The sequence below is a fragment of the Ascaphus truei genome, chromosome 3, assembly GCF_040206685.1.
Source record: "Ascaphus truei isolate aAscTru1 chromosome 3, aAscTru1.hap1, whole genome shotgun sequence".
Classification (NCBI taxonomy): domain Eukaryota; kingdom Metazoa; phylum Chordata; class Amphibia; order Anura; family Ascaphidae; genus Ascaphus; species Ascaphus truei.
The window spans coordinates 363,068,394-363,095,738 of NC_134485.1; the positions used below are offsets into that span (position 1 = coordinate 363,068,394).

The window sequence follows — 27,345 nt, forward strand, 5'->3', positions numbered from 1 at the left end:
TTGGTTAGGTGTTTCTTTAATTGTATTCTATTATTTTGGTATAATATAATTTTTATTCTTTAGCAGTTTTGGTGTTAGAATAATTTTAACGATGTGTAGTTGAGGCTTTTTAGTTCTATTATTGTTGTGGTGTTTAGGTGCTTGTTATTTCCTTAATTGTTGTGTATTATTGTGTTTGATTGCTAAACTCCCAGCAAGGGTCAAATACCACTTTCACCCACCCCCGCTACCCACAATAAACATGCTACTTGTAGTTAACCCCTTCATTGCCTTTGCGGTTAGGCACTAAGGTATTGAAGTTACCTGTCTATGCATTTTTATTGCATGGGATTCATGCCGGGTGTCTACGGTGCTGATCGGTATCAGCTCCGGAGACTCCCGGCATCAATCCGATGCAGGAAATAAGCATTTTTTTTCTAAGTCCTCTCTCGCCGCCTTCTCTGCAGCTTCTTCCCAGCCCCACGCCAACTTTTCCTGGCGTGAGGACTTTGGGAGAAAATCACCATTCTAGAGCCGCGATTAGTCTCAATAAACTAATCGAGGCTACTAGAATTGCACTAGTTTCAAAACCTGCTGATAAGTGGTTTATCACTGCTCACCCGGCGATGTGTTTTGGACGTCTGCAAAAAATGGAGATTCATGCATTTATCGCCCACTTATCGAGGCTTTCTGTATAGCAGTAGGCATTTTGTCCAAAAAGGCCTTGATAAGTGGGTTATCGAGGCTACTAGAATAGGCCCCTATATGTTAAATGAGCTAATAAATCAACATTTGAATATTTTAGTTTTTTTGACAAACATGTTATGTATTACAGTACATTTAAACAAAAACATGCAGCAAGCCTTCATGTACCATTAAAGATGGTGTGCCTTATTTACTAAGCAGTTATCTGCCATAATACACCATTCGGTGCAGGAAGACACACCATTGACTTGAAACTGCTGTATGTAAGGTGTCTTCCAGTGTCACAAGTTGCCTTATGGCAGAAGACTGCTTAGTATGTCCCATTATGTTTTCATCTGGTAGAATGGGTTTCATTTCTTCATTTTGGGCTTTTGGTTATTTTGGTTTGGGAATCTTAAGGCTCGATCTGTTACACGGCTTACTCCTGAACAGTTATTTTGGATAGGAAAGTAGTCAACAAACTCAGCAATGTTTTGCTCTGATCCATGCGTGCTAATTGTGTTACATTATGAGATGATATACTTCATAAGGGTGAATGTATTAGGATAAAATTAAATTGGTGATTGTTGGCTGAGGAATCCTTCTTCTGACATTATCCAAAATGGAGGTCACGCCAAATACAGTATCAGGTGTTTTACTTTTATCACCAGTAAATCATTAGCCATTTGTGTTGCTTTCTTAAAGGGACCTGACAAATTTCACACATCCATTTACGTGATTAATGTTAAACCACTATAATGTGCTCTGCTAAAGGATTCATTTAAAGCTAATATCCTGCTACCTATTGGACCTTGTCTAGAGAACAAACTGATTTTAAGATTATGTTGTGATATACTTCAATAAATGTGCCAATTGTGTTCAGTGCAATTTATAACCAGATTATAGTTCCTTGATCAATACTTTCCATTAAATATCATCTTCTGTAGTACTTATCTCAATAACATTATTGTTGGAGTATACATTGGGAAGGGTTTATTGTGAATTTAGACAGTGGGTGGATGGGCATTAAGGAAAATGAGATGTTTTTTTTTTTTTTAATGAATTGTAGGACATGTTGATAATACACATAAATATACATTAACTAATTGCAAGGATGTTGTGGTTCAAGAACTAACCAATAGAAATATAAACCTCTTGAAATTCACATCTTCTGTTACATATGTATGGTCTTCAGTTTGCTACATTACTTATATTCTGCCTTTTCTTAGTAATTTTAATTATGTGGATTGGTCCAATATAAAAAAAAGTAAAACTATAATTTGCTGCCCAAAATTACCTAAGAATATCACAGAACATCGCAATATCCAACAAAAGCACAATCTCTACTCACTTGGGAAAAACACTTTAATAGCCTCCGATATGAGGAAAGGTTGGCCTAATCTTGTTTATAGTCAACAAACAAAGCTGTGCTACAGTCAACGTTTGCAATGGGTAAGTACATGTATCAGAATATTGCATTTAGAAGTAATAAAAGACATTACATAAGGATCAAAATTGCTCTGACTGATATGCAAAGCCCTGCAACAGAAAGTGTAACAGAAAACACCAATAACTATTCAACTTTGGTGAATGTTGCAACATTTACCCGGTAGACTAAGGAGTAATAATAGAGGAATCTACAGATACTATTTAAAGACAACTCGGAAACAAATCTTGTTGCCATGCGTTAATGGCAAGATGTTTGAATTTGTTCAGGATGCTGGTTGTGATTCTGAAAAGGTATTTAATTGCAAACTAACTGAGCTTGGTCTAAGTTCGGAAGCGGTCACGTGATGTTCTTATAATTATACGTAAGTTGTCCTAGGCACATGACAACTTGCCAACTGTGACAGCATTCCCTTTATTTTTACCATGGTTCCTCTGGGTCAGCCCTCTGGCACATTGTACGCACTGACACCTTTCTGTCAGTACAAAAACATCAGGAATTTACCATTCTGAGTTAATATATTGCTCAATGGCATTGGGTAAAACAATAGGAATCATTTTGCTTGGAGCACTATTTTTATTTAGAACATGGAAATAACAGGGATGTTGCAGAGCTCAATTCTATAAAGTGAGATTACAATGAATAGCTCTAGTTTTAAAAATATGAATCCATGACCCATGCACAACTCAACAATATTTTTTTTTAGCAGATGCTCCTCTCTCTATTCGCAGCTATATTCAATAGTAACCTAAATCACCCTAAGGAAAATGTTTACATTTGTATTCTTTCGATTATGACAAATGATATATTTACAGATACATGGATTTAAAAAAATGTGGATTTATCATGATTTCTCCTGATTTGTTTATTTTTTCGGGTTTCTTGCCTAAAAACCACTAATTTTACCATGAGTACTTTACTTATCCTTGAGTAGTCTGTCTACAGGTATCACCCGAGTGGCAAACAGCTATAGCTTTTCAACTTTTGTGAATGTTTCCCCATTTACCCTGGAGAGGGCAGTGTTGATAGAGATACAGATGCTCTTCAAAGTCAACTCAGAAACAAATCTTTTTTTTGCCAAGAGTTTATGCAATATGTTTGATTTTGTCATCTACAAATATACAGATGTATCTAGTGCAAAGATAAAATAAAAAAAAATCTTGAACAGTATTCTTTCATATTGAGCATAAAGAAGTAGTTATATAAGTTCAATACATGCCTTCAACACAGTGACATTTAATGCAAATACAATAATAGGGCAAAGTATTGATCTGCATATTATTAACAATTGAAAAAGAGGGGCCCGAAGCATCAGACTTTTCATACTCAAATTAAAAAAATGAAACTGGCCTTTTCATTTACAGAAGAAAACAGGTGAGTCGGACTGTTCTCCCTACTGTAGGTACAGTCCTAGTAGTATAAAACACAGCCGGTGCCAGGAGGTATATACTGTAATTAGAACACAGAGTTGACCCGAGTGGGCTCAGAAGGTTCCCCACATAATTGCACTCAATGCTAGGATAATTTATATCAGACAACAGTGGCCGTCAGATAATGTTTCTGTTGGTCGTCTAGTGACAACGTGCAAATGAGCACACAGTGCTACCTTTTGCTTCAAAACCATATGAGAGCAAAAGGTGGCACTGTGTGCTCATTTGCATGTTATTTCCCAGAATCCCTTGCGGCAGTGGAAGCACTGTGTGCTGAGTGATAATGGTGAAAGGCGGGGTTGCAGACCTGTCGTAAGACATGCAAATGAGCACACAGTAATATTTCTATGTGCTATATGCTTTACTGTGGAGGGTTTTTGTCACTTTTTTTGCCCACCTTAACTTAAGGAATAAAAGAGATGGCTGCCGCTCTCCAACTATGTGAGAATGTAAGGGTGTGTGAAAAATAGGGTGCATACAGGAATAGGTAATACTGGAGTACAGGGAAAGGTCACAGATGTGGCCTAAAAGAAACCTATTTGCACTCACTATTAGTACAGTATGCTGGTAGCTGATCCATCCGTCTACCATTATTTTTAGTTGTAGCATACGTAGCTGTATTTAGTGATCATATTACATCTATGTGTGCAATACTAAAACGGACATAAAAGTGTATTATATGTTCCGTCCGCAGCCGAACACCATTGATCTCTTATATATATATATTAGAGTGACGTCACCAGATCGCGAAACAACTCGCGTTTGGGTACAATCATGTGTGGCTGGCGATTTTGCCAAAGCATGTAGCTGAATATTATGTGACCTTACCATTAGGTGAATATAGATGTAATATGATCACTAAATACAGCTACGTATGCTACAACTAAAAATAATGGTAGACGGATGGATCAGCTACCAGCATACTCAGACATATGAATGAACCAATATATATCCTCTACCCCCTACCTATATGTATTTGGGATTACATCCCATTTGTCCTAATTATTACTAGAAGTCTCCCACCGCTCTGGTGATTACACCAATACTCCTTCCCCCCACCCCGCTGTCTTCCCCCCATTTTTAGCCACATAGTGGTTGTCTTATTAGTTGTTTATTTGTTGCATATATGTTTAATAAATATGGTTTTAATATGTTTATGTATGGCTATGGGGGCAACTCCAAGGATTGAATCTTTCCTAGCCTAGCATTTGTAAATAGTGAGTGCAAATAGGTTTCTTTTAGGCCACATCGGTGACCTTTCCCCGTACTCCACCTTAACTTAACTAAGTATGGTGAAACCTATCCCATGCTTCATTTTGAAAAGCCAGTATAACCAACCTCACACTGATGAGACCCATTAAGGTTGAAATGGCTGTCTGTGGGTGGGTTTACTGGCTATGCATCTTAACCCAGGCTATGCTCAAAGCTGTGATATGCAGCAAGTATTAGCTTACAAGGGACCATGTCATATGGTTTTGAAGCAAAAGGTGGCACTGTGTGCTCATTTGCATGTCATTTCCCAGAATCCCTTGCTGCAGTGGAAGTGCTGTGTGCTGGGTGATAATGGTGAAAGACAGGGTTGCAGACCTGTCAAAGACATGCAAATGAGCACAGTAGACTGATCTCTTCTTCTGGTGGTGTTACAATGGATCTAGCAAGAAAGGTTTTTACTTAAAAACACTGCATCCTGGAATGTATCTGAGTGAAGCCTATCCCTCCCCCTGTGCATTAAGCGATTTATGACTTACAGTAAGGTGTTAAATGATCCCTGAATGTTAGTGATGTAAGATTGTATGTATGTGTATGTATGTGTGTAAATATAAATGTATAAAGCGCCCACAGTATATACAGCGCTCTACAAAAGGTGTGTTTGGGAGTGTATACCAATGGTGTGGGCAGGTGCAGAAATGTAAGACGGTGTTGCATTACTATTAATGTGTGTAGATACGATGTGGTCCCTATTGGTATATAGAGATAGAATTACACTGTAAATATGTATGTGTAAGAGACAGCTGTGTGTATAAATATGAAACAAAAAAGAGAAGAGCACAAATGCCAGTAGTATATTAAAATAGAACCATTTTAATTAAACAGGACAATCAAGGTCCCTATGTAATGAACCATATATACGATATCAAAAAAAGACATATATGAGCAACAATGAATAAAAAACAATAATGACCAATTGTAGACTGTATCTCAAGTGAGGAGGATAATGAAAAATATATTAGCACACAATAAGGCCGGAACTGCTGTAGTATAGGAAAGTGGATGATGAAAAGTTAGTTCCAATGGTAACCTGTAGAACCAGATGTATATATGGAGGTAGTGAGGTAGTGAGGTATACAGATGTATCAGTCCAGTAAATCCAGATATAAAGATGGATATGAATAAAGGCTTAATTGCATTTCACCATTTCACAGATGTAAGTGGTGATGGCCGAGTCCATCAGCTAAGCCTCCAACCTGTATCACAGAAAGACCACGGTACGCTGAACCGGGGTAATTATGGTATATTCACTTACATGTGATGGTAACCCCAGTGGGGGAGTCACACAGCTGATACGACGGTCCATGCGCGTGCTCTTACCATGCCGGATCCAGTGCTGTTTAGTGAAGAGATGCCTGAAATACAAGCAATAAGCCCAAAACCAGAGACTGGTTAACCTCACAGTTCCTCCGCTGTGTAAGGCAGAGTAAAAACGCCAACCTCGGTGCTCACTTCTACTATTCCTCAGTGCCTTGAGCAGGGAATCCTCTCAAACAGCTGATTGACACTAACATCATGACGTGTGCCCTATGCGTTTCGTCAGATGATGCACTGACTTCATCAGGGTTGTGTCCAAAAGAGGCAGCTATGTGATATTTATTGGTGGGTATTACTAGGACCAATTGAAACTATAGTGCAATAAAAATTTAGTAAGACCAATAAGCAGACATTTATATATATATATATACAAATATCAAATCACATGTATAAACATGTTAATACATAACATTGAATGTATGAAATTACAGAAATGATGAATAATAACAAAAATCAATATACAAAACTAATGATTACAAAATATAATATATATAAAATATTGAAAAATCTTAATTTAATAATAAGAACTATTCAAAATAAAAGCATGTTAAATTAAATTTTATCCCCCCAAAAATAATTTTAAAAATGTATATGATTCATGGAAGCCAGACCTAAACCGAGAAACTGGACACTACACTAGACAATGGTACTAGTGTCCAGATTCTCATTGAAAACTCCTGGAATCAAGCTGTTGAGCTTGAAGATCCAGAATGTCTTCCTATGAGAAAGCAGTTGACCCTATCACATGCCAATATGGAAGGGGGGGGGGGTGTAACAGGGACTTATCCCTGTTAAATAAACTTGCCTCTAAACCAGCAGTGTGCTGGTTAATTGCATACCAGCAATTAACCAACTCCAGCTGGCTGATTAGAGCTCTCTCATAAATAGCCTGTTCTGAGAAAGGAAGGAGGATTCCTTAGTCTCAGAATTGGGGGCTGACCCAAGGAAAGACAGACCAGATTTTTCCTTAGTCCACACTGGACTGACCAGAGGAACAGGTGTCTTGAGCTGCAGAAGGACTGGACTGTATGCTGATAGCAAGACAAGGGGACCAGACCTCTATACCTGGACAGACATTGCCTTAGCACACAAGGGTGCTGACCCAGGAGAGCAGAGAGGCCTTCCCCTACTACTACAAGAAACAGATAAGACTTTCTTTTGGGACACTGTTATATATATACTGTATATATATATATATTTGCATGTCATTTCCCAGAATCCCTTGCTGCAGTGGAAGTGCTGTATGCTGGGTGATAATGGGGAAAGGCGGGGTTGCAGACCTGCCTAAGACATGCAGATGAGCATACAGCTATATTTGCATATATATATATATATATATTTATACATACTGTATATATTTGGGGCTGGCAATTAGCTTAGCTAACCACACAGAGAGGGCTGCACTACATGTGTAGATATTCTCCAAAGTGGAGTAGGTTTTCTTTTGCTTAAAGGTTTTTGCTGTGTTAAAGTGACAGGCGCAATAAAGCCTAATTTTAGTTTCACTTTAAACGGTCTCCATTGTGTACCTCTGAACACGTCTCTTCCAGGGGGGATGTGTTCCAAGCCCATAACTTTAAGACCGACACTACTTCTACTGTGACAGCGGAGAAAATGTTTACAAAAGTAGTGATTGGTTACACCATGTAGAATGTTTCTCCTATGCTCTAAAAATCTAGTGCAGAGTGGTCAAGTGATGCGACCTACATATTGTAGGCCACATCCACAGGTAATGAGATACACTACAAACGTAGTCTGACAATTGATGAAGCTCTTACTGGAAAAACTTAATCATTGCAGTGAGATGAAACCTTTTACTAGTATCTATAAAGGAACCTGAGATGCACCTCCCTCTATTACACCTAAAGTTACCCAATGGCTTGTAACAGAATGAGACCGTAGCTTCGTAGGAGCTAATATAGTTTGTGACATTCAGCAATCCTATAAATAATAGAAGGCTGTGAATCCAAGTGTCCCTTCAGAACAGGGTCATGTGTTAATTTGCCCTAATGCTTATTGAAAATGGCCCTAACCAATCTATGAGACTGACTATATTTAGTGGAGAAAACCATCCTATCCTGTAAAGGGGAACTACTATTTCTTAATTACCTTTGTCTGATGTTTCTCTTTAAAGGATTTGAGTAATTCATGTCTATCAAGACAGGCATCCCTTTGAACAAATTCCTCAATTAGTGATTTCTCAAAACCCTTCTCAACAAATTTTGCCTTCATTACATTGGACTGCACAACGAAATCAAGATCAGTGGAACAGTTACGTTTTAGTCTACCAAATTGGCAGAATGGAATGCTTTTCAACCAACCTTGGTGATGACTACTGTTAGCATGGAGGTAACTATGTGTAGCCACCTCCTTGATATGTACATCTGTCTGTATTTCGTTGTTGGAGCCAATCTTAAGATGAAGATCTAGAAAGACAATGGAGGTGGGATCGACCACAGATGTTAAAACCAGACTAAATGTGTTCAAAGAATTTTTTTTAAATAAATCGTGAATATCCCCAAAATTGGTCCCAAATAATAAGAATATCTTCAAAGAAATGGCCATAGTAGACCAGGCCCGTCCCATGTGGGTTATTGGTCCAGACCTGGCATTCCTCCCAACAACCCATAAATAAGATGGCATAACTTGGGGCAAACCTGCTCCCTATGGCTGTTCCACAGATCTGGAGGTAATATTGTGACTGAAATAAAAAATAATTATGTGTTAGAATAAATTTAATAACTGATAGAATAAAAGTGTTTTGTGTACCAGACATCCCATTATCACCATCAAGATAGTGCTTGGAAGCTGCCAGACCTTTAGTGTGTTCTATACAAGTGTATAAAGATTGGACATCGCACGTGAACCATATAATTGATGGTTGCCACTTTATATCCGAGACTGAGTCAATGACATGCAAACTGTCCCTAATATGTGAGCTCAAGGATGTTACATGGGTCCGTAGATAAAAACTACATACTGGACAGATTGGACGTCATTGACTCCGTCCCGGATACAATAGGTTTTCCAGCAGAATTTGTGAGGGATTTGTGCATTTTGGGTAAGTGATAAAAAATAGACACCCTGGGAAAAGTGATATTAAGACATTTAAATTCAACTTCAGTGAGAACACACTTTGTCTGGGCCTCTTTGAGTATAATAAACAATTGTTCTTGATATTGAACAGTTGGATCGAATTTCAATTTAATATAAGAGGCTTTGTCTGAAAGGAGACGTATAGCCTCATTGATATATACAAGTTTATCCTGTAGGACAATCCCACCTCCCTTGTCTGCCTGACGGATGACAAGATCTTCCTGTTTCTATAATTCCCTTAAGGCTTTTTCTTCTCCACAAGTTAGATTTTTCTTTAGAGGTTTTTGTTGTGGATCCTTGCATACCTGCTGCAGATCGCTATGAACCAAAGAATAAAATGTCTCCAAGTAATTACCATTGGAATGATAGAGGAAAAAAGGGATTTAGGCCTAGAAGGGGAATGAATAATCCGACAATCCAAATGTCGTGTCAAAGAATCATTAATAGATAGATTAGCAGGTCCTGTTGAAGATAAATGACCTATGGAACCATCATTGGACGCCAACCATAATGCGGTGACGTTTTGGACACATCACTGATGAAGTCAGTGCATCATCTGATGAAACGCGTAGGGCACATGTCATCATGTTAGTGCCAATCAGCTGTTTGAGAGGATTCCCTGCTCGAGGCACTAAGGGACAGGAGAAGTGAGCACTGTGGTTGATGTTTTTACTGTGTCTTACACAGTGGAGGAACTGTGAGATTAACCAGTCCCTGGTTTTGGGCTTATTACCAGGATTTCCGGCATCTCTTCACTAAACAGCACCAGATCCCGGCATTGTGAGAGCACACGGACGGACCGTCGTATCAGCTGTGTGACTCCCCCCCCCCCCTAGGGTTACCATCACATATGAGTGAATATACCCTGTGATACTGGTTGGAGGCTTAGCTGATGGACTCGGCTATCACCACTTACATCTGTGAAATGGTGAGATGCAATTAAGCCTTTATTCATATCCATCTTTATATCTGGATTTACTGGACTGATACATCTATATTCCTCGCTACCTATATACCTCTGGTTCTACTGGTTACCATTGGAAATAACTGTTCATCATCCACTCTCCTATACTACAGCAGTTCCCTCCATATAGTGTGCTAATATATTTTTCATTATCCTCACTTGAGATACAGTCTACAATTGGTCATTATTGTTTTTTTATTCATTGTTTCTCATATATCTATATCTTGATTGTCCTGTTTTATTAAAATTGTCCTATTTTCATATACCACTGGCATTTGCGCTCTTCTCTTTTTTGTTTCATATTCATACACACAGCTGTCTCTTACATATACATATGTACAATGTAATTCTATCCCTATATACCAATAAGGACCACATTGTATCTACACATATTAATAGTATTCACATTCATTGGATTTGGTTAATCCTTTTTAATCCTTTTTAGAGCTGCATTTTCCTTGTAGTTTCTATTTTATTTTATTTTATTTATCATTATTTATCATTATACTTCAGTCATACACTCTATTAACCATTTAATACTTATCACTTCTCTTGTCTGAGCGCTTGTATATTCTTTTGTATATTCTTTTGTTGTTCATATACTGTATATATATTTTTTTTCTAAAAAGCAAAATAGAGGTGCATACAACAGTAAATACAACAAAGAGTTGTACCAGGGGGATCTCCTAGGCTGACATATTCTGATGGAAAAAAGTGTCTCTAATCCAATGTAATTGTATCAGGTCAAGGGTAAACCTAATGACTGATCAATAGAAATCAGAGTCCAACCTTGAAAAGACTTCAAAAAGACCTCCCGGCTGTGATCCCACCTATTTCAGTTAATTAAAAATCGAAATGAGTATATCCTCAGATACTTGTAGATTGACCACTATATAGCTGCATGGAAGAAATCCCTGTATAGTGTCAAGCTTCAAATTATCACTCAGATATAAAATAGACTGGCTCCAACGTCCCTTGGCGTCCCGGATTGCGGACCAATCTCTCTCCTTTCCAGACTTGCGCGTCTATGGAGCAGGAGCTGCAGCTGAACCTCCGATGGCGGGTAGAGTGTTGTGCGATTCTGGTGATGTAACTTGCATTGACTATTGGAGATGCAAATGGCCAAAAAGTCCCAATGCGTTTCGTTCCGAGTAACGTAACTTCCTGATGGAAATGAGCGTAAAACAGGTATCACAGAGATAGGTTTATATACAGATTGAATTAACAAGCAATTAATTGCATAGGGCAAAAAAAAAAAAAACAATTGAGTATTATTAAAACAAATACAGAGTTCCCAGAACGTACATAATAAAAAGTGAATGTCACAAATTATATCATAATATCGCTAAACAGAAACTATGTTAACAATATATTAATATATACATATAATATTTAAAACAAGCATCAAATGGAGAAAATAAAATAAATAATTAAATGAAAGATGCACCATAGTAAAAAAACAAATAAATGCATATTTTGAACTTGATGTACATACAGTGTGGTTTTTTTTTTTTTTTTCAACCTCATCTTCTATGTACAGTAACTATGAACACAACAATAATAAACAACTTGGACCTAAAGTAATATAAAACTATTTAAACATGAGAAATTACATTTAAACTATATTGCTGGTGTCAATACATTTATTTAAACCCTCTGGTATTAGACAATTTAGTTTAAAAGTCAGAATGTTCCCACCTAAAAGGGATGCTGTGGGTCTACCCTGCAGTTGTGGCTTCCACTATGTGGGCCCAATCACTCGTCCAATCGTCACTAGCTTTTTAGAACACCGAAGGAACACGGTTAATTTATTTATAAAAATGTTTTACCAGGAAGTAATACATTGAGAGATACCTCTCGTTTTCAAGTATGTCCTGGGCACAGAGTTATAAAAAATACATGGTTACAATAAAAGAACAGGGTTATACAGTCACTTCACAGACATATCATGGACAGATAAAGTAGGACAATTGGGTACAGGGGATAAAGGGCTTGGGAGATTCTAATAGAAATAGAGCAGCTTTAACATCAACTAACATCAGCGAACGGCAGCAAACAGCTCACGCCCTTTGGCTGCCCTTCGGCTGTGCCAAAGGCTGTGCGCCTTTGGGGCAACGCAGATGTACGCTGGAGTGAACAAAAAGATCTTTCCTTTGTGTCCCCATGGCTCATTAACATTCCAGTGGGGGGGGTTGCCGATTCAACAAAGATCAAGCACATGTTAACCCTTAGCAAGCTGGTCCTGTGCAGAGGGGAGCAGTTCTTGGGGGGCCCCATAAGGCTGTGCGCCTTTGGGACAACGCAGATGTACGCTGGAGTGAACAAAAAGATCTTTCCTTTGTGTCCCCATGGCTCATTAACTTTCCAGTGGGGGGGTTGCTGATTCAACAAAGATCAAGCACATGTTAACCCTTAGCACGCTGGTCCTGTGCAGAGGGTATGCCACTTGTACTATAGCCAGCTGTGCTGAAGTAGGGATATCCTGAAAACCTGGCCTGTTTGTGGCCCACGAGGACTGGAGTGGAGCATAATGGTGTTATGTCTCAGTGTTCCTAAACAAGTTCCCACCTGTCATAACAAAAATGTAGACGGTACATAGTTACAGTACCTAGTAGATGAGATTGAAAAAAGACATGCGTCCATCAAGTTTAACCTACAGTATGCTAAATTTAGATGACAGATACTTATCCTAGATTTGTACTTACAGTATATTGATCCAGAGGAAGGCAAACAAAAGAACCCCAGTGAAATATCATCCAATGATATCTCATAAGGGGGAAAATAAATTCCTTCCTGACTCCAAGAATTGGCAATTGGATTACTCCCTGGATCAACATCCTTCCCATGTTTACTTGGTATATCCCTGTATACCTTTCCTTTCTTAAGAGGTACAACCTTTTTTTGAACAAATCTATTGTATCTGCCATCACAGTCTCCATGGGTAATGAATTCCACATTTTAACTGCCCTTACTGTAAAGAACCCTTTCCTTTGTTGCTGTTTAAATCTCCTTTTCTCCAACATTAAGGGATGACCCTGTGTCCTTTGTACTGCCCTTGGGATGAATAGTTATTTTGAAAGCTCCTTGTACTGTCCCTGAATATATTTGTATATAGTTATATCCCCTTCTAGGCGCCTCTTTTCTAATGTAAATAAATCTAATTTAGCTAGCCTCTCCTCATAAATTAGATTTTCCATCCCCTTTATTATTTGATGGCTCTTCTCTGCACTCTCTCTAGTTCCATAATGTATTTTCTAAGGAGTGGTGCCCAAAATTGTACTCCATATTCAAGGTGTGGTCTTACTATTGCTTTATAAAGGGGCATAATTATGTTTACTTCCCTTCTAAGACAGTCTAACTGTTATGGGATAGGCATTCATCTCTGCATCACTTTTAGGTGGTGACAGATTTAGATGGAACACGTAACAAAACTATTGAGACTTTTTGGCCACTTGGAGCTCCCATATTCCTTGCAAGTAATGTTACTAGGACCGCACAGCACTCTACCGCCTATTGAAAGTTCAGCTGAACTTCTGCTCCATAGTCACGTTAGTCTTGACAGGAGAGAGGTCACTCTTCCATCCGGGACACCAAGGGACGTTGAAGCTAGGCTATTTTATATGTTACTGAGAATTTGAAGCCTTCACACTATATAAGAGTTTCTCATACAGCTATATAGTGATCGATCTATAGGTACCTGAGGATATACTGTTTTTGATTTTGACGAACTGAAATAGGTGTGATCACCCTCTGGCTGTCGTTGTGAAGTCTTTTCAGGTATCATCTAAGGGTTGGACTCTGATTTCTATCAGTCGTTAGGTTTACCCTTGACCTAATACAATTACATTGGACTAGAGACACCTTTTTCCATCATAATACGCCAGCCTAGGAGATCCCCCTGATGCTGATACAACCATATACTGTTGTCTGTTTCAATTTCCTGTTACCTTTTATGCATTGCTTATTTTACTTTGTTTATTGTGAGTGAGCATTTGTCTTTCTAGCGTATTAAACCCCATTTTTTTTTTACAGATGCATACAGTACTTTGGAGTGTACGCATCTCTATTTTGCTTTTTAGAAACATTTTCATTGATGTGGTTAATTCTCAGAGAAACTGCCCCGGACTCCAAACTCTGGACTCACAAGTTTTTTTAACTACATATTCATAATTTTACATTTTCTGTGGACTCCCACGATTATTTTTCATGATATTTATTTTTTCTCTTATTCTTCTTTTTTGGCCTATTTCACATTTTCACTTTTTACATGATAACACATTTATTCATTTTTTCATACATTTTATTATAAGCACACATGGTAGTTGATTACCGCAGACTAAGCTATTTTCTATGTATATATATATATATATTCATACATACATACATACTAAACCTGTTGCTCTGTTATTATCATTTGTGAATCAATATTTTTTGTCTCAATTAGTGAGCATTGTCTTTTTTATACAGATTAAAGAACATCACGTTTTACTATTAATACATGGAGTGTGAACTTTTCATTTTTTGTTTTTAAACAATATATATATTTATATATATATATATTTAAATATATATATATATATATATATATATATTGTTTAAAAACAAAAAAATGAAACGTTCACACTCCATGTATTAATAGTAAAACGTGATGTTCTTTAATCTGTATAAAAAAGACAATGCTCACTAATTGAGACAAAAATTAATGATTCACAAATGATAATAACAGAGCAACAGGTTCAGTGCCACGTGATGCAATTTAGAAACGGGGTAAACACAATGTCCTTAATATTATGAAATATGAGCAATCAAGTAACCAGCTCTCCCCGCTGATATAATAGGATCAGCTGTTAAAGTTCCACAGAGATATAAGCTGGGGGAGAAAGGCAGTATGTGATTAAAGTCCCATTCAGTAGTAACCTCAGTATATTAGTTAATGTAGAGTGAAAACACCACTCAATAGGTTAATTAATCACCTCACAGACAGATATATGTGTGGAAATAACACAAACTCTTGATATGATTTAAACTGAGTCTTTCAGGGATCTTTGCTATTGTACAGGTGGCTCTGGGGGGTTGTATGGAAACCCCTATGCTCATCACAATTTCACCATAGGGAATCACAGAACAGATAGTTGATACAAATTGTCCCTCTGTACTTGAAAGGGCAGTGTGGTGCTGTTTAGAGCTTGCTCCTATTACTATTACCTATATATATATATTGATAGATACACAGAGATAGATAGATGCAGAGAGAGAATGGGGGGGGGAGGGTGAGGGAGAGAGAGAAATTTGGTTAGAGGGGGGAGTGTGTGTGATGTGCATTTCTTCTAGTAGATATCCTGTGAGAAGTGAACATTAATTGGGGGAACAAGGCTGTAGGTTCCATAGGGTGACTGGTAACCTTGTACTGGCTCTGATAAACAGAGAATCAGATTTTAAATAATGACTTTAAAAAAGTGTTTGAAAGGGCGAGAGCTTTCCTAAAGTAAGTAAGTAAAAAAGGCTCCTTTAAAGATGTCAACACTCTTTTCCGGTATCTTCATTGAATTTGCCAGAATAGTACAGTATAACAAGTGCTTTGGGGATTTTCTGGTAGATGGCTCCACAGCACATAGAATTGGGGCCTAAATGCTAAGCAATAAAAGGCACATAAAATATTCCATATCTATATTTTTGGAGAAATCGGTGCTCTTTACTTGTAAATGTAATTCAAGCATATAAAGTTGAAGGAAGCTCAACATATTTACGGCACAACCCTGTTAACCACCAAAATCATTTTCACCCTCACCTTTTATTATAAAATGCTAAAAGCAGATTTACACCTGTGTGCACCTCACTTACTCATGTTTCATACAGATGCTTCCTTCACACTAAAAGCACAAAGAATTCCATTGTACGGTGATTCTGCTGCTCCCAGCAAAACAAGGAAGTCCTGTGCCTAGAAATACGCCGGAGAATGTTCAAGATTTTGTCACTGATAACACAAGAACAGATTCAAGAATCTGACAAATATATTAACTGGCTCCAATATATTTTATGTCTATTTTCTTAGAAAAATCATAAAGTATAGTAATATGTTACTGTTCTTTTTGTAACGAAAGTGTAAATTGAGCTTCATTTTTGATGCGTACATATGGAAAAGATCTCTTGGCTCATATATATATATATATAAAAACTATATCTGTGTAATAAAGATGTGCACACCTACATGTAAATGACAATCGGGCCATTGTTCTCTATAGACACGTGGCAAATTAAGACATTAAGCATGCTTTTGCTTCAAATGTTTATACTGAAAGATAGTGAGACCTTACTTTGTTTAATATACAGTACCCTAAAGTCACAGGGCATATGTACAAGTATGTATAGAGGGACAGGAAAAGGTTGTGTGGCAAATATAGAAGCTAGCAAGCAAATGTTTTTTTATTTGGTGTCAATCTGTAGTTCGAGGAGTTTATGCCAGCTGAGTCTTGGTAAGATTTTTCTTTTATGACACAAAAAGGGGGGGAACCACGGCCCAGACACAGAATATAGTAAATCCCATTCAGTTCAATTGGCCAAAAGAAGCCTTTCAGTTTAGCACCGCTCAGTAAATATTGCCTGCTTCAACCCCTGATGTCATTCAAGTGCTACAAATTACTTGGATGTGATATCAATGACTTTTCTTAACTTGCCTACTGCGGGTAATCTTTTAACAGAATAATAGAAACCTAGAATTTGACGGCAGATAAGAACCACTTGGCCCAACTTCGCTGCGCATTTTGCGATCTGCTGTAAATCCTCAGACCCTATTTGGTCCTTTCTTTTGCATTTAGTGTAGCTTTGTCTATTCCAAGCATGGTTGAATTCCCTTACTGTATTAACCCCTTCCATGTCTGTTGGGAAGCTATTCCACGAATCTGCCACCCTTTCCGTGAAGAAGTACTGCCTCACATTTCCCCATAGCCTGCCACCCTGCAGCTTCACAGAATGACCTCTTGTTTTAGAAATAATAATGCAGGCCACAGAGCTACAGTAATTAACCATTTTGAGTTATGTGCAGCCACACGTATTGCTGTCATAAACTGCGCTTATGGTGCTGGCTATACGGCCGGCTACGCAACCGCATGACGTCAGCCTTCGCGGTAGCTATTGTGATTCCTGCACTCTGGTACAGTAGTCAAGGTGGACGAATAGGAGATAGAACTCCTATGCAATGCTCACAGGGAACGTCCATGTATCAATGCAAACAGTAATATTATTCCATATACACACAGCTTTGTAGTCGTATCAGTAATCCTTTGTCACTAATAACCCTTAGGGCCACTCTTTGTGGACTCCCACTAACCTCTGTAGGGGGTATATTTTGTATGGGTGTCACAGGCCATGGGTACAGTGAAAAAAGGAAAAAAAAGAACTCACAAGTCTCTGGAAATCCAGGTGCTGTGGGGCGTGCTCCTACCGAGGTGGTTTGCAATGCAGAAGATTCTTGGATGGCGGTGCAGCTGCCTTGGAAAAAATTTGTGGGACCAAACTTGCAAGAAACTGGGTACAACAAAGTTTAATGGCACTTAGAAACAGCAACAAACAAACTCTGACGTGTTTCAGCCGCAACTTGCATTGACAACCGCAATCGCGACCACTCCGTCGCTCTGCAGCGCCATCTCGGTTGCGCCCACTTTGGGCACTCGCGACGGACTGCATGTGCTTACTATGGCGATGCGCGATGTCGCAGTCACCGTAGCCAGCACTATAAGCACAGCAATATATTGTCCTCCTGCTTCAGCTACACTACCGACACACTTTATTAAAGTGTGGCCGGTACCGCAAGCCGGGAGATTTCCCGGCTTGCTAGTGGCCGCCCCTCGGCGTGCCGCGCGTCATAGACGCGCGGTCACGCGTCTTCGGGAGCCTGCGCCCCCTGCACGCGTGTCCAGGGGCTCCCCGAGGGAGCCCTGGTGTCCCGCGATCGCGGGACGGCGGCAGGGGGTTCCGGGGGACCCGGCGGACCCGGCAGCGGTAGGGAGAGCGCCCCGATCGGAGGGCGCTCTTCCGCTGCTTCGGCGCGCGCCCGTCACCCTCGGGCGCGCGCCAGGCTACTGCTGCGGCCAAGAACGGGCAAATGCTCGAATAAACTTGGCCGCAGCAGTACATCCAATTCTTTGTCTGACTTTCAATCCTGGCTGTCTTTATCTCTCCAACACTCATCTTACAATACTTTTATTGTCACATTGATGACTCCTAGGCTTCTCATTGTCTCTCCCTTACCTCTGTAATTTCTTTGTAAAAAGACAATGTAATGAGTTAGCAATTATAATTGCTGCAATAATGTCTTAACATTTTACAAATTCAATAAAAACCACATTCTCACAAAGCAATCAAAGCTAGCTGTCTTGCTGCCAGTTCTACTCCTTGGTCTCTTAGCCCAGCTGAGAATGAATCTTACAGTAGCTCGTTACTAAGCAGAAAATCAGCAGCTATACCGAGCCTGTAAGGCAGCAGTATTCTAGGTAATAATAATTTGCATTCTGAGGTTTTATAAATACGTGTACTCAAGATTTTGCAAGATGGCAATTTTGCCATAGTGTTTTCCTATTAAAATAATATATTTTTATATAGAGCTGCATTGTGATATAATAAGGGAATGAATCTCTGGCTCCCGCTTCTGTGAATGTTATTTTTAGTACCTGAGGAAAAGGAAATAAGTGGCTTGGCAAGAAACTTACAGTAATCACCATGGGGTAATGTATGCAAAAGAAAATGAAGGTGACACACTGTACCACTTTCCACTCGTGTCTGCATCAAACCGAGGAAAGAGCTTCTTACATTTACATTTAATGCAAACTGGTTCTTCTTCGTTCAAGTGAATGGGAATAAAATCTTCTCCAAATTGTTAGCCAGTGAAAGTGACGTGCTCAGACCTCTTCCTTTGGATTCCACCTACATCTTAATGCTTTAAAATTAGAGCAAAGTGCCTTGATACTCTGACTTTGAGGGACTCTAGATGAAAATAGTGCACTTTATATAACCTTTCTCTAAAATTTACTTTGTCACCTGAAAGAGTGCAGTATCCCTGATTGAATCTTTACAGTTATACACACACTTGGACCCCAATCAGAACCATATTCAGACTTGCCACAAATGTTTTGGGTGATAGTCTCGACTCAGATCTGAAACATTGATACATACCTTCTATAATCCTCTTGTGTGTTTTGTGTATGCCTTTATTTACATTCATTTTCAGGATATACACTATTGCAGTCATAATAACGGTATGCAGGTGTGTGCAGTATGTTTTAATTTCCAACATCACCTTCACTATCGCACCTGCAGTAAATACAATATTCCACTGATCATGCTATAGTGGAGTAAAACGTTTCTACTTGCTAGTAACAGAAAGTGGTAGTGGTGCCTCAAGGTTATGCATGACACATCCCCTACAAGAAACGAATCAACTGACATGGAAATAGCGAAAACTGAACTGAACAATTAATGCACTGGGGCTTTTAAAATATATATAATACCAATTGCAACATTGATTACATTTATTCAATTAATTCACCTCTGGTAATAATGGCTAAAAGATAAATCAACAGTAACTTTTCACTTGACTCTTCTATTAATTTCTCTGCTGTTAAGTCTTTGCTTTTTACTCTGCATAAATTATTACAGCTACAGTATATTTAAAATGAGTATTATTATTTTATTCATGCAAATTACATTTATGTAAGGGTCCCGGGAGTAAGCAGCTCACTAATGATAAATGGGAGTGATAAGGTGCTTCAGACATACTTCAGCACTGTGGCAGTAAATCAGACATGTTTGATACTTCTGGTGTTCATCCTTCTAGTAGGAGATGACAGAAGAACCAATCAAAAATCACTCTAGGAGAAAGCTTTCAGCAGCAGTTAATGGTCAGTGGAAGAACACATTGTATTGATTGAGTATCTTCTCCTTTTACAGTCTGTACCATGTCAAGTAACCTCAGCGTTAATGTCTGTGCCTGTGTGCAGTATTGATTTGTATGCGATTCCTGACCATGCTGCACCCCAACCCACAGTAATAACAGAGTCAAACTCCCCCACATCATAGGTTTGCATTAGAGAGTGTAATGTGGAATTATTGAAACAATGTTAGGGGGGGGAATACTCTCTTTAAGTATTAGGGACTTTATAGTGTTACTTTATGCTCTAGGTTGCCGATCAGACTTAGATTGTTAACTTAAAGGGGCAGTCCCTCCTAATACCAAAGTGTTCTAGTGGCAGTGACATATTTATGGGCTTAACGGACATATTTACTAAGCTTCTATCATATGACACCCAACCATTTTGGAACTCACCCAATTTCTACATTAGTCTAATAAAATCTAGCACATTATGCAAGACGTTGCTTTTACAAGTACTAATTCAGCTACAGTACTATAATTTTATATTTCAGCTGGTCAATTTATATGTGGCATTGTATTAAGGTACTGTATATTTTTGCTGTTCCCAGGGCTCTCCGCACAGTGGCTCCTCTACCTCATTAGCATCCACTAAAGTGTGCAGTTCCATGGATGAAAATGAAGTCTTAGGAGAAGGTAAAGTATAGTAATAGCATGCAGTGCTTTTGTTCAATAAAAAAGTGATTTAGGGATTAAAGGGTAAGCGTATTTTAAGCACAGCTGGGAAAAATATACACCAGCAACTCTGTACTGTATGCCACACTGCCATTCGCTCCAGAATAGTAAAAGTCTGTGATGGATACTTATAAAAAGATAAATGCACTATTGATTTCTTTCGAGAGGAAGGCAACATAAAATAGGACTTCACATAAATGAAGAAACACGGGTGTTTTAGTCATTAGGAGACAAGATGATAAATGGATACATACCCCAGAAAATATGGGGCAGGTGCTCTCTCTATTTTCTTTCGTAGTGTCATTGCAGTTAGACTGGAAAGAAAGTGTGCATTTTGCAGGCGTGTGTGTGTGTGTGTTTATGGATCTGTTGTAATTTGACACCTTTTAGGGGCTAGGGTTCTACACAAATGAAATGTAGCACATATGTAGTGTACTGTATAGTGCATAATAGATATTTGATGGCCCTGCTCAAACCTATCCTGTAAGGACTATGTGCTGCCTGTGAGAATTACTTACAAGAGAAAATTATTGCATAGAGGCACTAGAAACAGAGCTCCCTATTCAGCGCACCAAAGTCAAGTCGTTCATGACATGTAATTCATTTAAAACATAACATTTAATGTAATTTTACTAAAAAAAAGAAATTGACACTTATGGTAGACAAATAAAAATACCAGTGCTAGGTTTTTAATCAATAAACCTGTCTGGTCATATGTTCAAAGTGAGGGATAACCTATCGTTACAAGTAAATGAATTAATCCATGAGTATACACTTACCCAAAGTTAATATGGGGGTATCATGTGTCTAAATTAGACCCTTTTGGATTAATATTTTCTTTAGATATGTACTGTACACATTTCATAATACAAGATATGCACAGTATATATGCCCTTTATATGTTAATAAATCCTAGGTAGGCTTATTGAGGAACAACACTTTTCAAGGCAACTCAAATAAGTGAATTTGAAACAGAAGTAACAAACAAGACAGTATCAAGTTAGCTAATCAATTATGTGACTTGCATCAATGTCTCGTTTACAGCATTTCACTCTCTTTAAGTTCATGCTACATGAATAATACTACAGTATATACACTTTTATTCTACTGTTTCAAAAAGGATGCCATAACAAAAAAGCATAGAAACCTCAACACAGATATATACAACAATGGGAAACAAGGTTTAACATTATTACCCAATATATGCTATATACAAATTCAATCCTTAGAAAAAGGATCAAATGTGCTTAAGTGATCTACAGGGGAGATAATATCAAGCTGAATAACTTGGGCAGGTCTGTCGGCAATAGACCTTACCCTGTGTTGGGTCTAACTTAGACACTTGATACACCCATATTAACTTTGGGTAAGTGTATACTCATGGATTAATTAATTTACTTGTAACGATAGGTTATCCCTCACTTTGAACATATGACCAGACAGGTTTATTGATTAAACACCTAGCACTGGTATTTTTTATTTGTCTACCATAAGGGTCAATTTCTTTTTTAGTAAAATTACATTAAATGTTATGTTTTAAATGAATTACATGTCATGAACTACTTGCCTTTGGTGTGCTGAATGGGGAGCTCTGTTTCTAGTGCCTCTATGCACTAATTTCCTACTGTATAGTGTACACAGCTTTCAAAATCTCGCAGGTTCCTTTTTCGAGGGTAATGTGGAAGAAAGCAAATATTCTTAGATGATAAATTGGGGCAGAGAAACTGTGTAGGTACAGAAGTCTTCATGAGTAGTGATTAGAGGCTTAGCATCATTGAGCAGGAGCTAAATGTTAGTGGTGGTTGAATAGCAGAGGTGCGAACAGGGGTCATGCTATTAGCCTCATAGCTTCTCTAAAAGGAAAATTCCTTTTTTGGCAAACATAATGGAGTTATGGTGTGTTGAAAACCCATAACTCAGCATTTCTAACTTTTTTTCATGTTTGAGGGAGAAGCCTTACAGTTGCTTAATATAGTTTACTATAGAATATATTTTATGTCTATTTTAAATCCTATGGAATCAAGGTCCGTGAGCCTAAGTACCTCCTATACAGAGAGAGGGAAAGTCCCCATGCTTTAAAAGCACCAATCTCCCGTAGCCAAAACCCCCTTCTTTTTTACATTTGGAACCCAGTCCTCCAGAGCTGAACCGTGCTATTTTCAGCTACGGGACCCCTTGTTCATGAAATACTTGCTGGTGAAGTAACTGGTATAACTTCCTGGTTTTTAAAAAGGCAATCCAAACGGCACTTAAAAATAAATATATATATATATACATATATGTTTATTTTTCTATTTTTAATATATGCAACCTTTGATTACCTTTTATTGAGAATGAATTACCTAAGCTGCCAATCAATTCACTCTCCCATAATCGATCAGCAAAGATCCTGCTTCCCAGGATTCACTAAATGGCTGCCTTTCAATTTCAATCAAGCCTTCAGTCAGTGTAAGGCTGCGCTTGTAGTGCCGGCGACGGTGACGTCACACTGCGGTCGCTAGAAAAATCAAATTGACTTGATTTCCAGCGATCACGAGCAAGCCAGTGCTCCGTTGCGCCGTTGTGTCGGTTCTACTATAAGCACACACGACTGGCGATGTCGCCGGCACTTCACAAACAGGAAAGTGTTACAAAGATCTTGCACTGCTGGGGAGGTGGCTAAAGCCTGCTATAGAAATCAAAGGATGCTCATTATATTAAAACTTATTAAAAATGGCTTTAAGAGTTGAATAAAAAATAAAACGTAGTAAGTATTATCTAATACAGCAGTGCACAAACTGACTGCGGGGGGCGCAGGGTTTACAGAGGCCCCGCTCGCTTCCCGAAGGCACTTAAATTAAGTGCCAGGGGAGCTGCAGGTCCTCTGTAAACTGCACTTACCTTGGCTTCAGCGGCTTCTAGACGCGTCGCAATGGCAACATGTGGCAAATGACGCTGCAAGGTCATGTGATGTCACGTAGCTATGGCAATGTGACATCATGCCGCTGGAGTAGACGCGGGAGTCGAGGTAAGCAGGTGGGGGAGGGGCGCGGAGAGGGGGAACCGCCGGCAGGGGGGCGCAGGGAAAAAAGTTTGTGCCCCCCTGATCTAATACTACAGAATTGATTTATATTAAAAAAAAACACATGTAGGATATTGCATGGATTGCTCCTTTAAAGGGCACCTGTAAGTATCTCAGGCCTTAGGGGACCCCTGAAACTTTATAAAAAAAAGTACAGTTTAGCTCCAGGGACCTCCCCCCCTCCCGGGACCTCCCTCCCTCCCCCGCTCCCCCCACCTGGTTCCCATTCAGTAAAATAAAATGGTGGGTGCGGGGGGGAAGGGGAAATGAGTAAGTGGGATTGCATATGATGGTAGGTTATTACATTATAAAAAGTTCACTATTTTACACTGATCTGTTCTATTTATGGCTCTGACGCCATTTCTTAACTTTACCAGTGGGGCTCATATATAGATATACTGTATATTGTTTAATCTGTTGTTGGAAATTAGTGCGACAGTCACACATAATGATTGATTTTTAAGCGTTCGTGTAGCTTGACAGTGCACTTTGAAGATGTAGATGTAGTTTTCCAGAAGCAAATCCCATAAACAAATGCTAACATAGTCATACGTTGGAGGAAAGGACAACAGGCTTCATTCACAAATACATCCACTGTTAAATCACTGAATGCTCTATCAACTGGTACTGAGCTGGTAGAGACCTCCACATCCTCCACCTTCCGGTAAGAGCGATTCCATGCTACCCATATTCTGATGGCTAAACAAAATACTTACTTCCACTTGGTGACCAAACCACACCTGGAGAATTGTGTCAATTGAGATGCTCAAGTAAATAGGCCAATCCCTACTGTAGGTCCCTGACAACCTAACACCAGCACCCTAACAACATATAATGTTTTAAATTCTCTGCATATTGCATGCAAAAGGATGGATGAGTAGAATTCACATAATACTGGAGGGTGTTTGTCACATGCAACTTGTGCATTTGCTTCTATATCAGTAACATTTTCAAATGTTTTTTTCTCCAGATATTGTAGATGAAGGGTTCCAGGTTCCAGTCTCAATAGCAGAACGATACAAAGTTGGGAGGACCATCGGGGATGGGAATTTTGCCTTTGTGAAGGAGTGTATAGAAAGGTAAGTGTTATTATTTGCATTTTACAGTTCAGAAAGATTTCAATTTTTTTTCTGGAATTATATTTGAACAGGGAATTTATATTCTGCAGTATGAATATAAGAGTGAGCAAGTGTATGTTTATAGAAGATGGAGAGAGAGTATGTAAGAGAAACAAATAAAACATGGCACATACAGTATGTGTAAGCTACTTTGCTCAGTTCCTCCAAGAGATTAACACCTTTAAAAATGTTTGTACCAATTTCATCACTATGGAAGACGGAGTAGATGACGATGAAGATGTTATTGCTGATGCTGAGGATGATCAAAATAAAGATACCCAACAAATTGTCCCTGTCAGTAGTTCTTAATTTTACCAATGCCAATTGTCTATATATCTGAAAGGTGGTGAATACTTGATATGATGATTTCTTCAGGTCCTTGGTGATGTTGCAGCACAGTTCTTTGTACAGACCTACAAAGGGATGGCTTTTTTGGATAAATTATTTCTCCAGGTCAATTACCCATGAAGAATTAGCGGTAAACATAGGATTAAGATCATATACTGTCATAGCAGTTGTGGCTTTAGTTAACTGTTATGTTTCAGTTTATGTGGAGTAGTCAATGTGGGGTTGCTATATTGGAATTATTTAAAATCTTGAGCATTTCTTTGTCCCATGTTGGTGCTTCTGTAACACGGGATAGAATGAAAAGTTAAGAGGTGGGTTGAGATGCGTTTTAATGAGGATTCTGATTATGATGATGATGATGATGATGATGATGATTATGAAAGTATTTGCCTATTCTATTACTACCAGCACTGTCCCATCATGACAAAAATGTCTCTGGCTACAGAGCAGAGGACTTTACTGCAGATTGTGTGATTGTTTTTCTTACCTCTGCTTACTTTCACTTGTAAAAGTTGCCGGTTACAGGGGATTTGTTGTCTAGGTCTGGTTATTATATGTGTAGCCTTGCCATCTTTGGCTACTACAGTAGTTTGCTTCCCTCCTGGCAGTAAACCCTGATACAAGCAGGCCTTGCCAGTAGTTTATATGGGGTTGTCCCCCTCCGAGGAGCTGCACTTGAGTGGCAGCGGGAGGCAGTGACATCAGGCCTGGGCATGACCAATCAAGGGACAGACCTCATGCCCTCCTCAGGCTGTACTTAAGGGCATGTACCACCCAAACTTAGCAGTGCCTTCCCCCACTTGAGGATGGCAGATTACACAGTGGAGAGGCTGATTATTGGGCCTTCTCCAGTCCTCTTCTCTCTGGGGGAGAGTGAGTGTGGACCATACCTCTGCCTCTGCTATAGAGGCAGAGAAGAGCTAGGACAGCTGCGGGTGAACTTGGCCTGTAGTGACGGTCCAGGGACCATCCTTCAGTGGTAGCTGAGAGTTACTGCATCGGGCAGAAGCCTGCCTTGTTACTGTGCTGTACAGAAGAGATAATAAACCGATCCTGTTGTTATACCTCCTGCCTAGTGCGTGACCTTACTGGGGGGAGAGGTAATAGTTCTACAGTGGGAGATCACCTTCAGTTCCTGAAGCATACGGCAGATGGAGATGCTGCACTGTTAAAGAGATATGTGGGGTATGAACCCCAGAAGCCTAGTCCTGTGTCCCCACTACCACCGGCAGATGACTAAGCCCTCCTGTTGCCAGCAGGTATCATGCACCACACGATCCATAATGCCCACATCTCCCACCGGGTGGGGGAAACACCGTTACATATGCTCCAAACCAAACAGGCGCCTTGTTTTTTTTCCCAACCATATAGTGGTAGCTGGTTTTAGATAGAATCTATTGGTCTTCCTCAGTTATGACCATCACTTGTTTTGTTTTGAAAGGGGATACATTTAAGGCAAACTGCTAACAGCGTCAGGAATATTAGTATACTATTAAATACCAGGATTATTATCAAATTTGAGTGGCAAACTCTTCTTTATTTGTGTGCCTTAAATTCTCATGGCCTTATTCTATATCCATTTGGTACGTTTTCAGCTGAAAATACCCAATGAAGTCTATGGAGATTTTCAGATGAAAACTGCTCAAATGACCGCTTTGGCAGATATTGAATCACATCTCAAACTTCAACTCTAGTTCTCCTAACTATTTTTCCACTATCACTGTTTCTACCGGAGTTCTTCTTAGGCTTCGATTATACCAGCTCTGGCTGGGCGCGCACATTCTCGTGACATCAATGCGATCCGACCGAGCGACATGTACACTGCAGGCAGGAGGCAGCCAGAGGAGACAGGGAAGCGTGGCCATGAGCAGTTCGCCCTCATTGGCTGAACTACTCATGTGACACGGCCGTTGCCTGAAGAAAACAAATTCCCAGGTCTGTTCTCTTGTCTGTCGCTCTGCAGTCCGTGTCTGTGAGCGCATCGCGCTAGGTATGTACACTTTAATTGTATTGTTGCAATTTGATTTTGAGGCGC

General features: G+C 39.2%; 1 protein-coding gene across 3 annotated transcripts in view; it reads left to right on the forward strand.

The window, feature by feature from the left end:
- Positions 1–27,345, forward strand: part of DCLK1 (doublecortin like kinase 1) — a 371,284-nt gene that overhangs the window by 279,450 nt on the left and 64,489 nt on the right. For all 3 annotated transcript variants that reach the window (XM_075592105.1, XM_075592104.1, XM_075592107.1), the window contains 2 exons: positions 20,660–20,744; positions 24,815–24,923. In XM_075592105.1, the coding sequence (XP_075448220.1) occupies positions 20,660–20,744; positions 24,815–24,923 (194 nt within the window). The remainder of the gene's footprint in view (positions 1–20,659; positions 20,745–24,814; positions 24,924–27,345) is intronic.